The 18,299-nt window shown below is 48.9% G+C and overlaps 2 protein-coding genes and 3 non-coding genes across 6 annotated transcripts; 1 reads left to right on the top strand and 4 right to left on the bottom strand.

The window, feature by feature from the left end:
- Nucleotides 1–1,528: 1,528 nt before the first annotated feature.
- Nucleotides 1,529–8,393, top strand: SERPINH1 (serpin family H member 1). 2 transcript variants are annotated; one of them, XM_040584132.1, is made up of 5 exons: nucleotides 1,529–1,690; nucleotides 4,585–5,201; nucleotides 5,398–5,496; nucleotides 5,900–6,132; nucleotides 6,303–8,393. In XM_040584132.1, the coding sequence occupies exons 2-5, from the start codon at nucleotides 4,619–4,621 to the stop codon at nucleotides 6,603–6,605; spliced, it is 1,218 nt and encodes a 405-aa protein (XP_040440066.1). In that variant the 5' UTR covers nucleotides 1,529–1,690; nucleotides 4,585–4,618; the 3' UTR covers nucleotides 6,606–8,393. The 2 variants fall into 2 exon arrangements, with proteins under 2 accessions (XP_040440066.1, XP_040440065.1); XM_040584131.1 differs by having other exon boundaries at nucleotides 1,559–1,690; nucleotides 4,588–5,201.
- Nucleotides 8,394–11,805: 3,412 nt separating this feature from the next.
- Nucleotides 11,806–18,299, bottom strand: RPS3 (ribosomal protein S3). The gene is made up of 7 exons (XM_040583827.1): nucleotides 18,168–18,299; nucleotides 17,160–17,290; nucleotides 16,822–16,915; nucleotides 15,500–15,594; nucleotides 14,454–14,641; nucleotides 12,833–13,029; nucleotides 11,806–11,874 (listed from the first exon to the last, which is right to left on the bottom strand). The coding sequence occupies exons 1-6, from the start codon at nucleotides 18,195–18,197 to the stop codon at nucleotides 12,836–12,838; spliced, it is 732 nt and encodes a 243-aa protein (XP_040439761.1). The 5' UTR covers nucleotides 18,198–18,299; the 3' UTR covers nucleotides 11,806–11,874; nucleotides 12,833–12,835.
- Nucleotides 12,503–12,639, bottom strand: LOC121084127. Its single transcript, XR_005826595.1, has one exon. It is a non-coding gene; the product is annotated as a small nucleolar RNA SNORD15 (small nucleolar RNA).
- On the bottom strand, nucleotides 13,386–13,533 carry LOC121084126. Its single transcript, XR_005826594.1, has one exon. It is a non-coding gene; the product is annotated as a small nucleolar RNA SNORD15 (small nucleolar RNA).
- LOC121084125 lies at nucleotides 14,989–15,137 on the bottom strand. The gene has a single exon (XR_005826593.1). It is a non-coding gene; the product is annotated as a small nucleolar RNA SNORD15 (small nucleolar RNA).

Here is an 18,299-nt window from a genome sequence, read left to right as displayed (position 1 = left end):
GGTCTTGTTGCTGCAAACTGTGCTGTGAGTGAAATCATTGTAGAAACACTGTGTTATTGCAGGTGGTGGAAAATTTTGTACAGGGAGGGCTGAAAGACCTCCCCTCATTTGAGGTGTGGAGTATCTATTCACATAGCATCATCTGAATGGTTTAGACAGAAGAAAAATGTTGCTTTCTGATGCCATCTTCTACGATCAGTGGACTGGTGTCATGCAGTGGAACAGACAGTGGAAAGATGAGGTGATCCTGATGCAAGGTGCTTGCAAGACAACCCAGGTCTGAGAGTAGAATATTCAAAGCCAGAAGACAAAAATCAGGTGCTGTTTTCTACTATAGCAACGAGAGACAGCAACCCGCAGAGACCCCCTGTCTTCTGAGGGAAGCCGAGAAACTTGCAGAGCCAAAACCAGGGCAGGGAAATGAAATTACACGGTGATTAGGAGCCAGGGATGACAGAGACATCAGTTAAAAAACAGAATGATGCAGCATCGTTCTGGTAACATGGTAAATGTCAATGAGAATGGTGTTTAATTACTGGGTGGTACCTAGCATATCATTATTTCCCAGATTGCTGTTAAAAGAAATCCCATGCTATCTTAAATTGTGACAGGGTTGAAACCAAGTGGTGTTCAATACTCGTGACTCAGTGCAGAAACTTCCCTATGGCACATAACTTTGCTGTAAGCCCTCTGGCCAAGGCAGTCTGGCACCAGGCAGCACGAGCATTTAACTCCTTCAACGTTCCTGTGGGGGCTGTGGATATCTGCTACCATAATGCTTTTCTAAATTGTGTGAGTTTGCCAGACATGAGGATTTTGCCACTGTGTTACACTACAACAAAGAACAGACCCCAGCTGCCCTGCTCATCTCGCACCTACAGCACAGGGGGAATTTGGAAGTATGGAAGAATTGATGGGTAAGAGGTTCACCACTCCATCAGCCCAGCTGCTGGGGAAAGGGAGATGGGTGTTAGGCACAGGTGGGGAAGATGGATGAAAAACCAGTCTCTGGGATACAGCAATACAAAGAAGCTCTCCAGCTGCCTGTAACTCAGCCATTGGGTCCCTGCAAGGCGAATGCAGGTCCTCTTGGGTACCCCTGAGCCGGCGGGGGGGGAGGGGCAGGGGGGCATTTCGGATGGCAAGATGTGGCTTGAACCAGGTACAGATGTTAACATGTGCTGCCTGCGACTGCTGTGGTTGTGGCTGAAGCACTTTGCAACATCCTTGACTTCATGGAGGATGGCACCCCGGAAAAAATAAATAAATCACCCACCTGACATGCCAACAACCACCCAGCCTCCGGAGGGCGGGGGGAGGCAGGGAGTGAGATGGGCCGCTGCCCCGTCAACATGCAAAAGCACGGGTTTGACTAGGGAGAGGGTCCTGTCCTGCTGCTGCTGCTGCTGCAAGGCCCGGCGGCGAGGCAGCTCCGGCAGAAGGAGGGACCCCGCGGCCCCCCGGCCCCCCCTTCCAGCAGCAGCAGCGGGGCCGGGCGCTCCCTGCCATTGGCGGCAGGCCGGGAGAGCTGGATCGGATCCTCCCCTTCCTCTCCCTCCCCAGGCGGTTTTGAGAGGTTTTTCCCAACTTTCCAGAAGTTTCTCGCCTGCCCCTTATATACCCCCTCCACGGGACCGGGAGGTGCACAGGGGAGCCCAGCAAAGCAGCGCCCCGGCTCGCAGCGCCGCAGGTAAGGGGACGCGGGGGGGCGGGGCAGTCTGGGCTCGCAGGACCCCCGGACCACCAGACCACCACCAGGCTGGGATGCGGCCAAGCTGAGGCTGCAGCAGGCCAAGTGTTACTTTGGGGTCTTGCATGCTCCTGGCTGGCCCCACAGGGCAGGGAGGTCGGGGTGGGGGTATTGCACGGGGGAAGGGGGTTGCAGGGGGGAGGAGGGTTGCAGCGGGGTGGGTTGATGTGGGGGATGTGGGTACGGTACAGACCGTCCCACAAGCTGGGTCTGTTTTTTGAGAAAAGATGTGAGATGATCCCTCTCCCCGCCACCTCCAGTTTGCTAGAGATTGTTGCGGTGAAATTGCGTCCTGGTTTTTACACCCAGGAGAAACTTACAGGGGGTAAACAAAGACGAGAGGAGGGTAAAAGCAGCACCAACTTGGTCCAAGTCATCCCGGAGCAGCCCTGGCCGAGAAAATCCTCCAGCCCCTGCTCCTGCCCAGCCTGGGAGCCTTCGGGATCCTGGGCACCAGCCCAGCGCAGGGGGCAGAGCTCTTCTCCCTGCAACGAGACTGACTAACTCTGTCCTGCCTGCCTTAACAAAGTGTCGCGGCCCGCTGCTGACATGGAGATGGCCTTTTGCTTGCATTGCCTCCGTCCTGTGGCTTTGCTACTTGGTCACAGGAGAAATAAGCCCTCGAAGGGGTGCGTGCCTCCGGCTGGCTGTCGTGGATGATGGCACCTCGAAACCCTGCCAAAGAGCGGGTCCCCACAGCCCCGAGGAGGTCTGTGGAATGCCACGTTGGCGTGGGGCGGCCCCTTGCAGGGCTGGGCCGTACAAATGCAAGAGAGGATGTTACTGGCTGCGCCATTCTTCTAGATTCCCTCTTGATTTTCACCTTGCATTATGAATTCACCAATAATCTCGGCCATAATCCAAGGATGGGCAAAACTTCTCTGTCCTGCTTCCGCAGGCTGCGTCACTCATCACAGCCCAGCGCACCCGGCCAAACTTCTCCCCAGTCTCTGAAGTAATGAACCTTTTTTAAGCTGAGGATGTAAGTGGCGGGGGCTGCCCGTTGCTCACAAGAGAACTACTCCATGTATCTGTTTTCTTTCAGAATGAAAAAGGCAAACGTTGACCTCACTATGAAACAGTTTCAAGGTATCTTTAGAAATAAAAGGGAAGAAAAAAAAACCAACAAAAACCCTCAGATTTTAAATGCTTGCTGCACCCAATCCTGTCTGCACCTTAAAAAGTGTGACAAGGGCAGTTTTGAGCCTGTTGCACAAGTCTTTGCTCCTAAGTAGCTGGGATGGCTCTTCCAATGGAGTCCTACTCCTAAAAGGATTTTAGGATAAAAATTGCCTCCTTCTCTGAGGCTACGTAAGTCCCACTCTGGCAAAGGAACCCTGGTGCAACTGCGCATTCCCTTTGCTTCGGGCTGTGTGCATGTTTCCTTCCATATGTAATCCCAGCGGGCCCTTCGCTTCCTGCTCTGTTTGCTTTAACCCTGAAGCTGCCCTGTTGCAGCCTTTTCCTGTCTCCCAATGCAAGCAGCAGCTTCTGAGGCTGGCCAGGAGCAGGGCAGAAGGAGAGGACCAAGGTCCAAAACGTCACTGTAACCTTGGACGTGATGCAGCCTGTCAAGGAAAAGCTCACCCAAAAGCTCACTGTGGGCGTGAAGGTGGAATTTAAGCCCTGAGGATCTGCCATCAGGAAGGTTTGCTGCAAGCAGTGTGAAGTCAGGAGGGAGGGAAGGTCTGTGGACAGGTTATAGCCTTGGAGGCAGGTGGGATGAGCTCCAAAGAGCTTTGAGACACAGCATTTAAGACTGATCAGTCTGCAGATTTATCAAGAGCTAGTAGCTCTGAGCCCTCACTGGGCCATAGGTGCACCTACCTAATGCATGAACCTATTGGGAAGGGGCTCTGCTAGGGGGGGAAGGGGTCCACCACCTTCCTCTGCCCCAGTACCCCCCCTGGCAGGGCTGTACAGGCAAACCAAAGTCAAACAGAGCTGAACTGAGAGGGTTGGTTGGATCTTCTCGAGGGGCCTCTCCGGCTTAAGCTTGGTGGAATGGAAGCTCCTGTGCTCCATCTAGTGTCTAGAAAGCTGAGCATCTGGGTACTGGGCTGAGGTCCCCCGGCAGGATGAGCCCTGCCATACACTGACTGCAGTAGCCCCTGGATCGACAGGCAGCACCGTGCTATGTGGTCCCTGGGCAGCAGAAACATTCCACTTTTAGCTTTCCCTGACAGGGCGGAGGCTTGACTTTCTGCTCTGAGGAGAGAATCACAGAAGGGTTTGGGCTGGAAGGGACCTTCAAGACCAGCCAGTCTCACCCCCTGCCAGGGGCAGGGCCCCCTCCCCCCAGCCCAGGCTGCTCCCAGCCCCGTCCAGCCTGGCCTTGAGCCCTGCCAGGGATGGGGCACCCACAGCTGCTCTGGGCAACCTGTTCCCATGTCTCATCACCCTCAAAGTGCAGAATTTCTTCCTTATACCTAATCTGAATCTGCCCTCTTTCAGTTTAAAGACATTCCCCCACGTCCTACTGAAATTGTATGAGAAACGTGTGTTGCTTCCAGTCCCTGGCCCCTCCTTAAATCATTTACTGTACATAAGCACGTAGTAACATAGTAAAATTGCTTAAAAAAAAGCAGCTTTCATTCAAAGCGCACAGGCTCTGCATGCCAGAGTGCAGCCTGGCCTCTTGAAGATTAATTGTTGCTCAGGGAAAGAGCCCAGCACAGACTTGGCATTGTTGCACCCCAAGTGAAACCTTAATGCAGATGCTGTGGCTCTCACTGGAGCACAGGAGTGGGTTTCCCTGGAAGAGCCCCTGGGATCTCTGAACACTCCAGGAAAGGCTTGAATCATGCTGATGGTGAGCTCTTCTTGCCCCCCAGCAGGTCCTCAGAGGTGTCCGGTGCTGCCAAAGCCATGTGGATTATTCTGGTGTTTGCTCTCTGCGGCCTCGCTGCAGCCGTGCCCTCGGAGGACAGGAAGCTGAGTGACAAGGCAACAACGCTGGCTGACCGAAGCACAACACTGGCCTTCAACCTCTACCATGCCATGGCAAAAGACAAGAATATGGAGAACATCCTGCTGTCCCCTGTGGTCGTGGCCTCTTCTCTTGGCCTCGTGTCCCTTGGGGGCAAGGCCACAACTGCCTCCCAAGCCAAGGCAGTGCTCAGCGCAGACAAGTTGAATGATGACTACGTGCACAGCGGGTTGTCTGAGCTCCTTAACGAGGTCAGCAACAGCACAGCCCGCAATGTCACCTGGAAGATTGGCAACCGCTTGTACGGCCCCGCCTCCATCAACTTTGCTGATGACTTTGTGAAGAACAGCAAGAAACACTACAACTACGAGCATTCCAAGATCAACTTTCGAGACAAGAGGAGCGCCCTGAAATCCATTAACGAGTGGGCAGCACAGACCACAGATGGGAAACTCCCAGAGGTCACAAAAGATGTTGAGAAAACTGATGGAGCTCTCATTGTCAATGCCATGTTCTTCAAGCGTAAGTTCCACCTTCAGTTCTTGATATAAGTGACCCAAAACTTGGCCTGAGCCAATACAGAACAGCCCAAATTGGAAGCTGAACTAATCCTAGGCCCACTGGAGGTATGCTCTTTTTCAGAGCATGCAGCTGGGAGCTGCGCATGAAACTACTACCCATTCCCTTTTCTTACAAGCTGAATTTCTCTCTCCTGTAGCTCACTGGGATGAGAAGTTCCATCATAAGATGGTGGACAACCGTGGCTTCATGGTGACCCGTTCCTACACTGTGGGAGTCCCCATGATGCATCGCACCGGTAAGTTGCAAACCTGCCCCATGTCAAGACCAACTGAAGGTACGCTCACTGCTGCTCCATTATCCGGTTTTCCACTAGCTGCTTCCAAGACTGTTTTGCCTCACTTATTAGTGAGAAAGAACAAAGCACGCTGCGCTTGTTCTGCTGACTCGGTCCCTCTGAACAGAGAGAATCCGCGTTTACTATTGGGTACTTGGCTGTTAGGAATAAATCCTAGCTCATCACGCAAATAGGAGCTGCAGTTTTGAGTTCTTGCCAGCTCCAATAGCGCTGGACCAGTTCCCAAAACAGCATTCAGACTCACTTCGCTTGCTGGTTGGGGAAAGTCCAGGGTGAATTCACAAGGTTGTGGGTAGCTTTGCCTCTATTCCACACCTCACCATTTCCTGCTTCTGATTTCAAGGTCTCTACAATTACTATGATGATGAGACAGAGAAGCTCCAGGTGGTAGAGATGCCACTTGCTCACAAGCTCTCCAGCATGATTTTTATCATGCCAAACCATGTGGAGCCTCTGGAGCGGGTTGAGAAACTGCTGACCAGGGAACAGCTGAAGGCCTGGGCTGGCAAGATGAAGAAGAGATCAGTGGCCATCTCACTGCCTAAAGTCATCCTGGAAGTCAGCCATGACCTTCAGGTAAAGAAAAGTCCTTAAAGAAAACAGTGGGGCATTACAGTTCTTTGGAGTGGGAGGGAAGAGAGCGGGATGACAGGTTATCCTTTTTCCAGTGGCTAGCCTAACCATGGCTGGAAAGGATTGCGCAGTGTCATCTCCGGGAGGGTTGCTGACCTCTTTTCTCCTCCTAGAAACACTTGGCTGATCTGGGCCTGACAGAAGCCATTGACAAAACCAAGGCTGACTTGTCAAAAATCTCTGGCAAGAAAGACCTTTACCTATCCAATGTCTTCCACGCTGCTGCTCTTGAATGGGACACTGAAGGAAACCCCTATGATGCTGACATCTATGGCCGAGAGGAGATGAGGAACCCCAAGCTCTTCTATGCTGACCACCCCTTCATCTTCATGATCAAGGACAGTAAAACCAACTCAATTCTCTTCATTGGCAGGCTCGTGAGGCCCAAAGGAGACAAGATGCGTGATGAGTTGTAGTTAGGTTGTTAGGGTGGTGGGTTTTTTTCCCAGAGCTTTGGTTTGTGTGTTTTTAGCGGGGGATTTCAAAAAAGGGGAAACACTATTTTGTATCCTTCTCGAACTATGGGTGCTATTCAGACCAGGGTGCATTGTGATGAGAAACCAGCATACACTTTACCTCACCCCAAAATACTTATTGCACAAACCCACCTCCAGAGAGGATCAGTGGAGCCTGGCACAAGAGGGTCACCAGGAGGGGAAGGCAACGGGCATGCACTGTCTGAGCTGCTGGCATACTCGGCCAAGGCGTTCAGGCTAACGCCCAGCTCCTCCCTGCACTCGAGTTTAGCCTCCTGTAAGCATCTCGCTGCTACCATCAGCCCTGCAAAGGCACAGGCTCTCCACCCTTCCATCTCAAATGCTTCTGCACGTTTAGCTCTGTCACTTAATTTTCTCCCCCTTTGATGCTACACAGCACCACACCAGAGCTGCTCTGGTCGCTTTGCAGTGTTCCTTGCTTCTCTCTTGTCTTCAGTGGTGTGTAACAGCTGTGCACCACCCCTCTGGGGGCAACATCTGGAATTAAACATCCTGTAGCAGGCACAGAGGAACTCTCTTGGTGCTTCTGCATCAGCACACAGGGCTGGGAAAGAGACAGTGCTGTGAAGGTTCTCCCAGTTACAACCAGGGCTGTGACCTGTTGTAGCAGGCTAAGGGACTGCTGCTGGCTTCTCACAGGGAGGTGGATCATGTTCATTTCCTCTTTTTTTGTTTAAATACAAAGCTTTAGAGCTGCCCTTACCTGACTTCCTAATGACCCTTTTCTGAAGATCCTCTCCACCATGATACTTTAACTCTCTGTTGGCTGACCTGGACAAGGGCATGCTGAAAAACAAATGTATTTATAGTTATACTCGTATTTATGTCTGATGATGAGCAAGTTTCACAGCCTGATCCAGCCTAGACTTGGAGGCTACTCCTATCTTCCTCCTTCTTTCAAAGATACCATTGGGTTAACACCATTTAAAGAAGTAACATGATCCTGTGAACATTGAAGCACATCAGGTAAGCCTTGCTATGCACTGCAAGACATCGCAAAGCAAGTAATGACAAAACTATCGAAATGAGAGAAGTCTGTGTGTCACAATGTAAGTGCCAGTTATTTAAAAACCAGCAAGGAGAGTGACTGCATTGCTTTGCTTTGTTTATTTCCCTGCCAATGTGCTTACTGTCAGGTTGCTACACAGAAGCCCAATACTGCATTTTCTCAGACAACACACAGGACTATGCCCACTTATCAAGTTACAACTCCAAAGTTTATTAGGCTTTCCTACAGGCAAAAATACAGCAGCTTGCACTCCCAAGTTTGACCCAACCATGCCTTCTCCAGGTTTGTAAGGTTACACGATTGCAGTCGAGCTCATCTGCCCCAATTCCTATCCAAGCCAGCGAGAATGGGAGATTATTCTCCTTAAGCCTCTTCCCAGATCATATTCCCAGGTGCTTTCCCTGCTGTCTTGGGAAGCAGGAGGCAATCCACAAGGATGTACCCAAATGCACAGGAAGCCTAAAGCCCAGTGTGTATGCTAGACACTACCCAGTGAATCAGTGCACTGAAACTCGCACAGGCTAGCACGTTAACGGAGGATGGGGGTGGGTAAAGGGGGTGGGCAAGGCAAGAACACACTGTGTGATATTGTGAATAATTTGCATCATATGGATGCAGGTGTCTGATGGCTTTTATTACCTGTTCTTGTACCACACAATGACAGTTGTATAATTTTGCAATAAAACTTTTTCAATGAACCTCTGGAAGCCAGTGTCACTTGGAGGGTTTGGGTGGAGACAAAACACTTCAACAAAAGCCAAGGGGTTCCTTGCCACCCTTAAATCCAATACACCTTTCTCAATCTGGCAATTATGGACAAGAATTACACTTAATACACAACAACAGATGAATTCCTGTGACATGGGAAAGGAACACTATTAGCAGGTCAGCTTTTCATTTCACTTTTGAGTTTTTCTCCTGAAACTGCAAGTATCCAACATCTTTAATACTTAACAGGTAAAGGACCCACTGCCCTGCCGTTTAACACAGCAGCAAATGACTGTTAAAATACGGTAGCATAGGAATGAGAAGTGAGCTGTTAGCCACAGGGACCAGCCTTCCTGACCTGAGAACCCAAAGCTTCTCTAGCTGGGATCTAATAAAAGGAAACAGCAAGAAAAAGAACTGCAAAGAACCTGCACCATCACTGTGGCTGTACAGCTAAAGATGCTTTCCGTAGCTGAAAAATCCAGCAGCATCAGACCCTGCTGGCCCATGTCCTTCCACTGCTGGAAAGGGATTAACTTGCCGTCCATTCAAGCATGCAACCTTCTGTCACACAGCCACAAGCAACTAAAAGCCAGTCATCTCCCCTTTCCATACCAAAACAGCCACATCTGGGATGGGCAGGCACACACACCCACACGAAGCTCCTCACGGACTAAAAAAGCACCCAGTGCTTGCTGGATCAGTGTTTCACTGCACAAAATTACAGAAGCCATCTCCAGCAGTAACACCCAGTAGCCCAGGAACACCATCAACCCCAAACGTCAATACAGCAACTTAAAAGCTTTCCAGAGCTCCTGAGTTTATCCTGCCCCCAGCTCATCTTGCAGCTTTAAATGCTCATGGTTTTCATCCCAGAGAAGGGAGCACCCTCATGGCACAGAGAACTGAATGCTCCCTCTAAGCCTACTCTAGCAGCTTCTTCAAACAGCTCATAGTGGTAGTATACTCCAACCAATGCACGCCAGACAGGTACTCAGTTCACACATGCAAACTTTGACCATTATGGGGTAATCAGAATAGTCTGGGTTGAAGGGACCTTTGAAGTTCTAGTCCAACCCACCTGCCACAGCCAGGGACATTTTCAACTGCATACGGTTGCTCACAGCCCTGCCCAATCTGGCCTTGAATGTTCCAAGGGATGGGGCACCCACAGCTGCTCTGGGCAACTTGTACCAGTGCCTCACCACTCAGTGTGAATAGTTCCTTCCTTACACCTAGTCTGAATCTTCCCTCCTTTAGTTTAAAGCCATTCCCCCTTGCCCTGTTGCAACAGGCCCTACTAAAAAGTCTGTTCAACTCTTATAAGCCCCCTTTAAGTACTGAACAGCTGCAATAAGGTCTCCCCGGAGCCTTCTCCTCCCCAGGCTGCACAGCCCCAGCTCTCCCAGCCTGTCCCCACAGCAGAGGGGCTCCAGCCCTCTGACCAGCTCCGTGGCCTCCTCTGTGCCCACTCCAACAGGGCCATGTATCCTGTGCTGGGGACCCCAGAGCTGGATGCAGTACTGCAGGCGGGGTCTCACCAGAGTGGTAATCCTTGATGTTGTCCTCAACTTCTCACAACATGATGGATCTAGCAAGAGAGGTACAGCAATACGAGTCTTAAACACACTACTCACACACCTCGATCTTACAGACAAGCAACTAATTATCTCTTGGTTCTACCAGTGATCTGCACTGTGATATTAATAGGCTGATGGACTGGGATGGAAAGCTTTAGACCAGAAAGAAACAGCAGTCTCCAGGAAAGTCAGCCCTCACTAGAGGACTGCAGGAGGAATTTCTAGCTGATCATCACCCAGCATACCAGGACATTTAAGAATTTATAGACACAACACACATGGCCTTGCACTGTGTGTCACTCTTCTACTGCTTAAAGCCTTCCAGCTTTTACGCATTTCCTGCTCTATAAAATGACAAACCTGGTCTGTCACCATTTTTCCCCTGGAATTCTTTTCCAAATTCAAATTTTTATTTCAAAATAAATAAAAAATTGATGTATTATTCACCCTAACACTTAACATATAATAACTTTTTTTAAAGCTTTCCACTGAAAGATGGCACAGAAACCTGAGATCAGACTCATTCTCTGACACCCCAAGAAGGCACATCTGTTTCTGACAGACTTAACCAGCTTCTCAGCCAGCACCCTGCCAGGCTGGGTTTCCAGGCCTGCCAGAGAAGCCAGGAACAGGACTGAGGCTCACACATCCACACATGCTGCCAGACAGACCAGTTCTTGACACTGTTTAAAATTAAGTTTGTAAACTGCCTGCCTAGCTCCTGCAGAGAAGCCTCCTGAAAATGTAAATCTGGATGTAAAAGCTATTCCTAAGAAATTATTATGCAGAATTGTGCTACTTTTGTTAATGCAACAAACAGATTCTGAATTTTGCAAAATCTGAACAAAACAAAGCCTTGATCCTAGGCACAACAGGATCAATTATAATCTCTTCCCATTACTACACTGGACTTTGAAAAACACTGGGAAAGGAGCTGACAAAACTAGAATCTCTGCCTGAAACTTAACCAAATGCTCAGTGTGACTGCTTCAGCCACAGGGCTTTAGCCTGACCGCAGCAGAGAAGAACAGCACCAACAGTAATTAATAGAGCAACGGAAGAGAGGTAAAAGCACACCTCTGCCTACAGACTATGCAGTTCAATAGTCTAAGTAGCCTTGTGATCTATTATCAACATCTACCCATGTTGTCTTACAGCTTATTAAAGCCAGTTGTTAATAGTGACACATTAATGGACTGTCTACTCAAGCCCTGTAAAGTTTCCTCCCCAATCACTTCAATGTATTTCCATCCCAAAGCTTAGGACAGAAGGTTTGAAATCCACAGTGCACACTCCCCCCACCCCAACTAATGTTTAAATACCTACTCAGAAGTTTGTCTCACCCCACATCTCCGCCAGCTAAGGTCACCTGACCCTAACAGGAGTTATAACGTTCCTATATGGTCTAAAGCCCTGAAAGTCACATACTGAATGTCTTTCCAGTGATGACAAGGGAAACAGATGCACAGATGTGAAAAAAGCATTTAGTACACTGTAGTAGTGTTTCACTTGAAGCCAGAAAGATACCAATTACTGCAACTGCTTTGGACACTACTAAGCTTTCCCCTTCTGGAAACCTCAGAGAAAGGGACTGGTAAGTAACTGAAGAGTTACCAGTACTACTCCAGTTAATGGGGTGTTATTAATGACCCCCTAAACACCAGAACACTGCTCCAGCTCTACCTAGAAATCAGCATTCTTCCCCACTCTTAGATCAGGATCTGGTGAGTTCGCTCCAAAAGGGTTACACAACTCCGTACCAAAGATGGGAACAAGGCTTTCCTGGAATACATCTTGCAAAAAAAAGCACCTCCACAAACACTGTCTTTTGTGATTTTATTAAGACATGTTTTCAGGACAGTCAAGCTTCTGGTTGCAGATGTTACAAACCCTACAACAAAAAACAAAATACCAAGTGAGATGGTGGCAAACCATTTCCCATAACCACTAATAAACAAGTTTCAAGTTTTTGAATTAAATGGCACCTCTAACTTGGTGCATTTTAGCCAATGATCCCCCTTTCCCCAACAGGAGCAGACCTTGCTAGTCAGATTCCCTTGTTTCACCGTAGCTCTGCAAACACCCTGAACCCTCCCAGTTCACGCAGGGCTAGCTTCAGTCAGAGACCATCACAGCCCGGTTTTCACTAGTGGCAAAGGCGGCTTTCTGGAAGAGGCCTTAGGCCCTGTGCCTCCTGCTGCTCTCAAGAGAAAGCGAGCAAAACTTTCAGAAGCAGCAAGTTGCACATTTTCACTGGGAACAACCCCAAGCAGGTCTCAGGCAATTTCAAGCTATCAGTTTCTGTCTTTAGAAGCTACTCATTCAGGGAGACAGGATTTCAAACCTTGATTATTTACTTACAAAACTAGCCTACATGTTGTACTGAACATTACCAGCTTCTAAGTCTATCCCAAACCAGATCCCATGGAGGGGGGAGTATCTAAGAAATATACACCCTGTCCCAGAGACAATTCACTGGCAGCAGGTGGCACAATGTGAAAACATCAAAGGCACTGAACCCTTCTCAGACAAATGCCTCTAAGTCACTCAAATTGTGACCCAAGGTCCCCAAATCCATGCTGCAGAACACAACATGAAACCGGGCACTTGGACAAGGATATTCCCTTTCAGACTCGTCATCTCATCTTCACTGAAGGGTGTGCTTAGGTGGTTTGTGGCATGCCTTTGCAGATGCCCCCTTCGCCCATGGCAACACTCAATCCAATCCTGCTGACCACTGCACTTGATGCAGCACAGCAGCTTTTCTTCCCAGTACCCCAGTTACGTGACAGCCACCTTCCCCACATGGATCCTCACCAAACCCACCTCCCACTGCTTCAGGCACTTACCCCTCACGCAGTGGGAACTGGCTGAGGCATAGCTGGCTGTTCTGGTTTGCCACCTTTCTGCTCTGAAATGGGGGTGGTGGGCAAGATCTCTTCTTTGGGTTCCACAATGCTGACATGGTCTGGCAGAGGCTTTTTGGGGCCAATCTTTCCACTTGGGTCCCAGGGCAACATAATCTTTACTTTGATGCCCAGTACTCCTGTGAAGAGCAACAGGAAAACAGACACGCTCATTCAATACGAAATATCAGCCACACATTCACTAGGGACAAGCCCCAAGGTTGCAAAATATGCTACCTGCACCAAAAACATCTCCTGACAACACTGAAGATGCAAGCTGATCAACACAAACTTGTTACAGCTTAAAAATCTAATTACTGTGAATTTACATCAGCATGTTTACATTTATCCAATTCATTGCCTTTGCTAAGCACAGCCTGGGACTACGATGAAAACATGCTAACTCTGAAGTCATGCTATCCCTGGTTTTAAACCCTGTCCTTCCTGGGGTAGCTCAGCTCACTTTCCTGGGAAATTGCACTGGTTTTTTTGCATCCCTTCTCAGACAAATGCCTCCAAATCATCCAATGAGTAGGACATCCTGCCCAGGACAGCCTTAGCACAGCACCACAGAACATTGCACTGAACAGGCTGCAATGACACAAGGACATCCTTTCTGACTTGTCATCGCTTGATCACCAAAGGGAACGTGAAAAATAGCTTTGTCTATGCTAGTATCCCCACATCAGGTGTTCTGTAATTAAGTAACCCAAAGCCACTGAAGATGGGTAAGGCATTTGTGTTTTACCAGAAGGAAGGATAAGCGTAAGCAGGCTTGGCTGGTTTAGCTGGGAAGACTTGCCAGGGCGCAGCTATGGGGGAAAACTGCCTGACACTTGCTTTTTCATGGGTCTTGTAACACCTGTGTTCTGCCTGCCTACCCCTAAGAGCCAAGAAAGCCAGAATCTAAACTGCCAACAGCTCTTACAACTCAAGTCAATGTGTGTTTCATTTGCAAGTTGTTTTGTAACTGGCCACAGGATACAAGTGAGAGTATCTAGAAAATCTAGTCACATTCTCAACTGGAAACAATCAGCCACCACCACTAGAAAAGTGGGTGACCTGGGATGACTACATAAAATCCTGTCGTCTGCTGAAGGCCCCTTCCTTCTCCGCTGCCCATTCTCATACACAAATACAAATAAAGTTCTACTTCAGATGTAATGTGCAAACTCCACAGTGAGAGCTTCGTTGCAAAAGCCCAAGAAAATAACAGATTTTCAGTAAGAACAACTAGCAGCAGCACAATTGAACCACTCTGCAGGATCCGTGGTGCATCAATATCATGTGAGTTGCCACTCACAGGTGACAGAAGGAAACGTCCAACCTGCAGGCACAGGATGCCAGGAGTTGAGATCTTAGAATCACAGAATGGTTTGGGTCAGAAGTGACCTTCAAGATCACCTAGTTCTAACCCCCTGCCATGGGCAGGGGCACCTTCCACTAGACCAGGCCGCTCAAAGCCCCATCCAGCCTGGCTTCGAGCACTTCCAACTTTGGACTCTGAAAACCCAGAGAAGGAAATCAACAGAGCTGCAAAGGGATCTGCATCTCAGCCACTCACCTTGCCGGAGAAGGACGTGACGCACAGCTGTGTCAACATAGTAATTCACGGGGTCTCCACTGTGGATCATCAAGCCATCTACAAACTTCATGGACTTGGCACGCTGACCTCTAAGTTTGCCAGACACAACCACTTCACAACCCTTGGCACCACTTTCCATGATGAAGCGAAGGACACCATAGCAGGCTCTGCAAGAAGAGAGCAGGCACAGCATTACTCCCACTCTGCCAAATCTACATGGTTCCACAGAGGCATTTTACCCCAATTTCAAGCACAGGCAATCACACTTGAACTTTTGTTTGTAAAGTCTTCTGAACACACACCCGTGCAACCAAAGCTCTGTTAATGTTACTCAAAGCAGCAAAAATCTTCACACCGTTTTAGCACTGTCAAATCCAGCCTAAGAAAACCCTTGTGACTTATGGTCCTTGTAAGGTGGTGGAAACAGTGACAGGCACACCTTCTTTGTGACACAAAAGCAGCTCCACAGCTGAAGGTGGCCAATACACCCATGTCAGGAGTGCAGCTCCTCAGCCCTTCTCAGACAAATGCCTCTAAATCATTCAATGATGAGAGGATGCTCCTGCTGAAGAACCACCCACAGCATCACAGAACATGGCACTGCAGAGGTACTGCAACAAGAGCCACCCACTTTTCTGACTCGTCATCTTATCATCACAGAAGGGATCTGAGAAGCAAGGTCACTGTCACTTGATGAGCTACAGCTCAGCAAGAAGGCCTGAAGTAGTGTTTCAGTCCTCCACCTATTCGTTCACAAAAAAAACCCCAAATGCAAGCTTTATGCACACCAGTCAGACAACTTGTAATCTGATCTAAGACTCTAAAGACTTCAACTTTTATGCATAACATACATTATCTAGCAAATATCTCTTTCAACTGTGTACAAACTGTCAAAAATATGAACTGCCCTCTCTAAGTGCAGCATTACTAGGTTAAATTTTCAAACTACAGACGGGTTGGCAAGTTTTCCCGAAATAGTATTTGAATTCTTCACTATGCCATCACACTCAATTTGCTCTACTCACCGACGCACTGCTAAACCTCCCAGCAGCTTGTACCGTAGGGACTCTGCCTGAGCGATTGCACACAGACCTCTTGTAGCCACCTTCTCGGCATAGAGCTACAAAGGAAAAGAAGTAAACTCAGAAACAGGGCTCTACTTCAAGACAGTTTTAATTTCACAGAACTGGAGCTTTGTACTACTCTATGCCTCCACTATCTACACTCAGTTCAGCTAGTCTTTCCACATTTGCATGCAGAAGCTTCATCCTTGTACACTACACACCCTTAATACATATGGTGCCTGTCTCCTACTCCTGGCAGAGCTGAGACACACTGATGACACTTCACTGAAAGTCAGAAGCCACATCCATGGCGCAGTCTCAAAGAGCTGCTGCTTCAAACAGCCCCAAAACATTAGGTATCACTGCAGAGAGGTATCCAGCCCGTGACAAGAACTTCACTTAAGACATGGTTTCTGCAAAATATCAGTTACATCAGTTTGCTTAAGTATTAAAATCAAACCTAATAAAAGGTTTGATTTTTGAAAGCTAGGAGAGTGAGCTAGGAGAGTATTAAATCTAACCTCTCCAAGAGGCCAAAGTCTGGTATGTCAGAAGAAGCTGACATTCAAAATCAGGCACACTGTATTCCTAGAGCTGACAGATCATGCTGTGCTTTGTGAGGGCTTGTGCCATTCAGTATGTTTAAGCATTTGCTGGAGATCATCAGCAAAATTCACTGTATAATGTGATCCAGCAACACTGGCCCAGCAAGTGTAACTATGAGCACCACCCCAGATCACACATTCCCCCCCACCCCTGATTTGTTTGACAGGGAAGTACTAGTAAGGACACCAGGTTCCAAACATTAAAATATCAGAAATTAATGGTGTGTCACTTCACTGTTTATTTCATTACAGTATTACATTCAAATATCTCAAATATTTGCACCAGAACAGTTTCTCTGTAAGGACAGAAACATCATGAATTCAATAAAGGTAATGCTAACACATGAATAACAAACATTACGTTGTTAAGACAAGCTTCTCACTTCAATATTGGGAAAGCAACATCCCCTGCAAAATATTTACAGAGAAGTTTAAAAAGTTTTGTCTGCATCCTACTTACTGGGAAATCAGAGAAAACCAGCCAAAGCAACAGCACTTCAAAATACCACAAACAATAATGCTTTTTGTACTTCAGTGCAAGAGAGTTTTGTAAGAATAGATAAAACATGCCCCAAATTATCTTCCAAGTCAAACTGCCTTTCAGCTGACACCATCCAGACAGTGCACAGAACCAACTGCACAACCTGCTTGCTACTGTTTTAACAGAGACAGTTTTACCTCAACACTTCCCTCAGGGAATCCAAACCGCTTCTGCACGACAGCTGTCAGCTCCCGGATGCGACGCCCCTTCTCACCCAGGACATTCTGAGTTCTGGAAGAAAAAAAGTGCAGTATGACTGAGAAAAATGCCTCCAAGTCTGGGCCTGTAATCATCCCAAAATGCTTCCAGGCTGAACATCTAAATTAGTTCAAAGGTTGTAACACTGCTGTATCACTAAAGATCACTTCAGGATCTCTTTCCCAAGTAGGTTCCTTATAATGTTATCTACCACTCCAGCCTCCAGCAGCCTCCCTTACAGCCTTGCACAGTTAGTCAACAGCAGCATCTCAGTTACCTGGTGGCAAGTATGATAATCTCAGTCCTGGTTGGAGTGACTCGCACTTCTACTCCAGAGTACCCATCTTCAGCCAGTTCACGAGTCAGAAACTCATTCAACTCAGCTTTGAAGATACCGTCAGCAACAAACTAAAAAACAAACGGACAAAGTCAAGCTCTGTTGAAGAGCGCAGCCCGAACATAAAATTTTCACATTTTGAGTCTGGGTGCAATTCATCCCTGGGAACATCATGCAGACCAGCAGTTTCTCCCCCCACGAAGAGGAAGCAGCAGTGGGGAGCAATAAAAGCATCCTCCCTTAAGTTCCCAGAGACAATTCCGTTGTAGCAGGAGCCTACACCACTGCCTGCTCCACACCTCGCCACAGCTACACTTCGTGCTGAAGGCTGAAATCATAGCTCGCTGCTACGTCTCGCGGTGGTACTCTGAGTCGGGTATGAGTTTACATAAAATAAATACAGGGATCAAATCCCTTTACCAGCCCCACAAGGGCCTGTTGCTAGGGCTCTAGCTTCCACTGTGACAGGGCACAGGCCCCAGGCCTCCCTCCCTCTCTCAGACAGGCAAGAGCCCTGCCGCCCCACAGAAGCGGGGAGTCACTAAACCCAAACTTCTCCTACTACTACTACTACCAAAAAAAAAAAAAAAAAAAAAAAAAGAATTAGAAAAACTAAGTAAGCTCATCAGCTTTCAGCAGCGTTCCGCACCCCCACGCACAACCCCAACCTGTCTCCCCCGTGCACACAAGCCCTGAGCCCCGTGCAAGCCCCACACAGGCCCGGGGGGGGAATCACGGCTCCCTCCCGCCCCGCGCGCTCCCTCACCCCGGCCTCCCGCCGCCATGTTCCCCGCCGGGCCTCCGATCCGCATCCGCCGCCATCCTCCCGCATCCGCCGCCATCCCCTCGCCGCTGCTTCACCCCGGTGAGGCCCGGGGCCGCTCCGGGCGTGACGCCGCCGATATGGAAGTGCCCCGCAGCCGCAGCTCGGCGGGCCGCCGCCCTCACCTTGCGCTTCTTGGAGATCTGCACCGCCATCTTGAGCCGCGCCGCCCGGCGGAAAGGAGGGTTCCAGCACCTGAGGGCGTGCTATATCTGCCTTCCGTGGCGTCCCATTGGGCCGGCGGTATCACGTGGTCG

This window comes from Falco naumanni, chromosome 2 (genome assembly GCF_017639655.2).
Source record: "Falco naumanni isolate bFalNau1 chromosome 2, bFalNau1.pat, whole genome shotgun sequence".
Taxonomy (NCBI): Eukaryota; Metazoa; Chordata; class Aves; order Falconiformes; family Falconidae; genus Falco; species Falco naumanni.
Note: the sequence above shows the minus strand (reverse complement) of the source record. Positions and strands in the feature narration are given on the sequence as shown.

Excerpts from the sequence above, each read along its gene's own strand:
- SERPINH1 (XM_040584132.1), top strand. The coding sequence starts at position 4,619 with ATGTGGATTATTCTGGTGTTTGCTCTCTGCGGCCTCGCTGCAGCCGTG. Across the intron at positions 5,497-5,899 it reads CCCCATGATGCATCGCACCG|GTCTCTACAATTACTATGAT; the intron begins GTAAGTTGCAAA and ends TCTGATTTCAAG. Across the intron at positions 6,133-6,302 it reads AAGTCAGCCATGACCTTCAG|AAACACTTGGCTGATCTGGG; the intron begins GTAAAGAAAAGT and ends TTCTCCTCCTAG.
- RPS3 (XM_040583827.1), bottom strand. The coding sequence starts at position 18,197 with ATGGCGGTGCAGATCTCCAAGAAGCGCAAG. Across the intron at positions 17,291-18,167 it reads AGATCTCCAAGAAGCGCAAG|TTTGTTGCTGACGGTATCTT; the intron begins GTGAGGGCGGCG and ends TTTGTTTTTTAG. Across the intron at positions 15,595-16,821 it reads TCCCTGAGGGAAGTGTTGAG|CTCTATGCCGAGAAGGTGGC; the intron begins GTAAAACTGTCT and ends TTTCCTTTGTAG.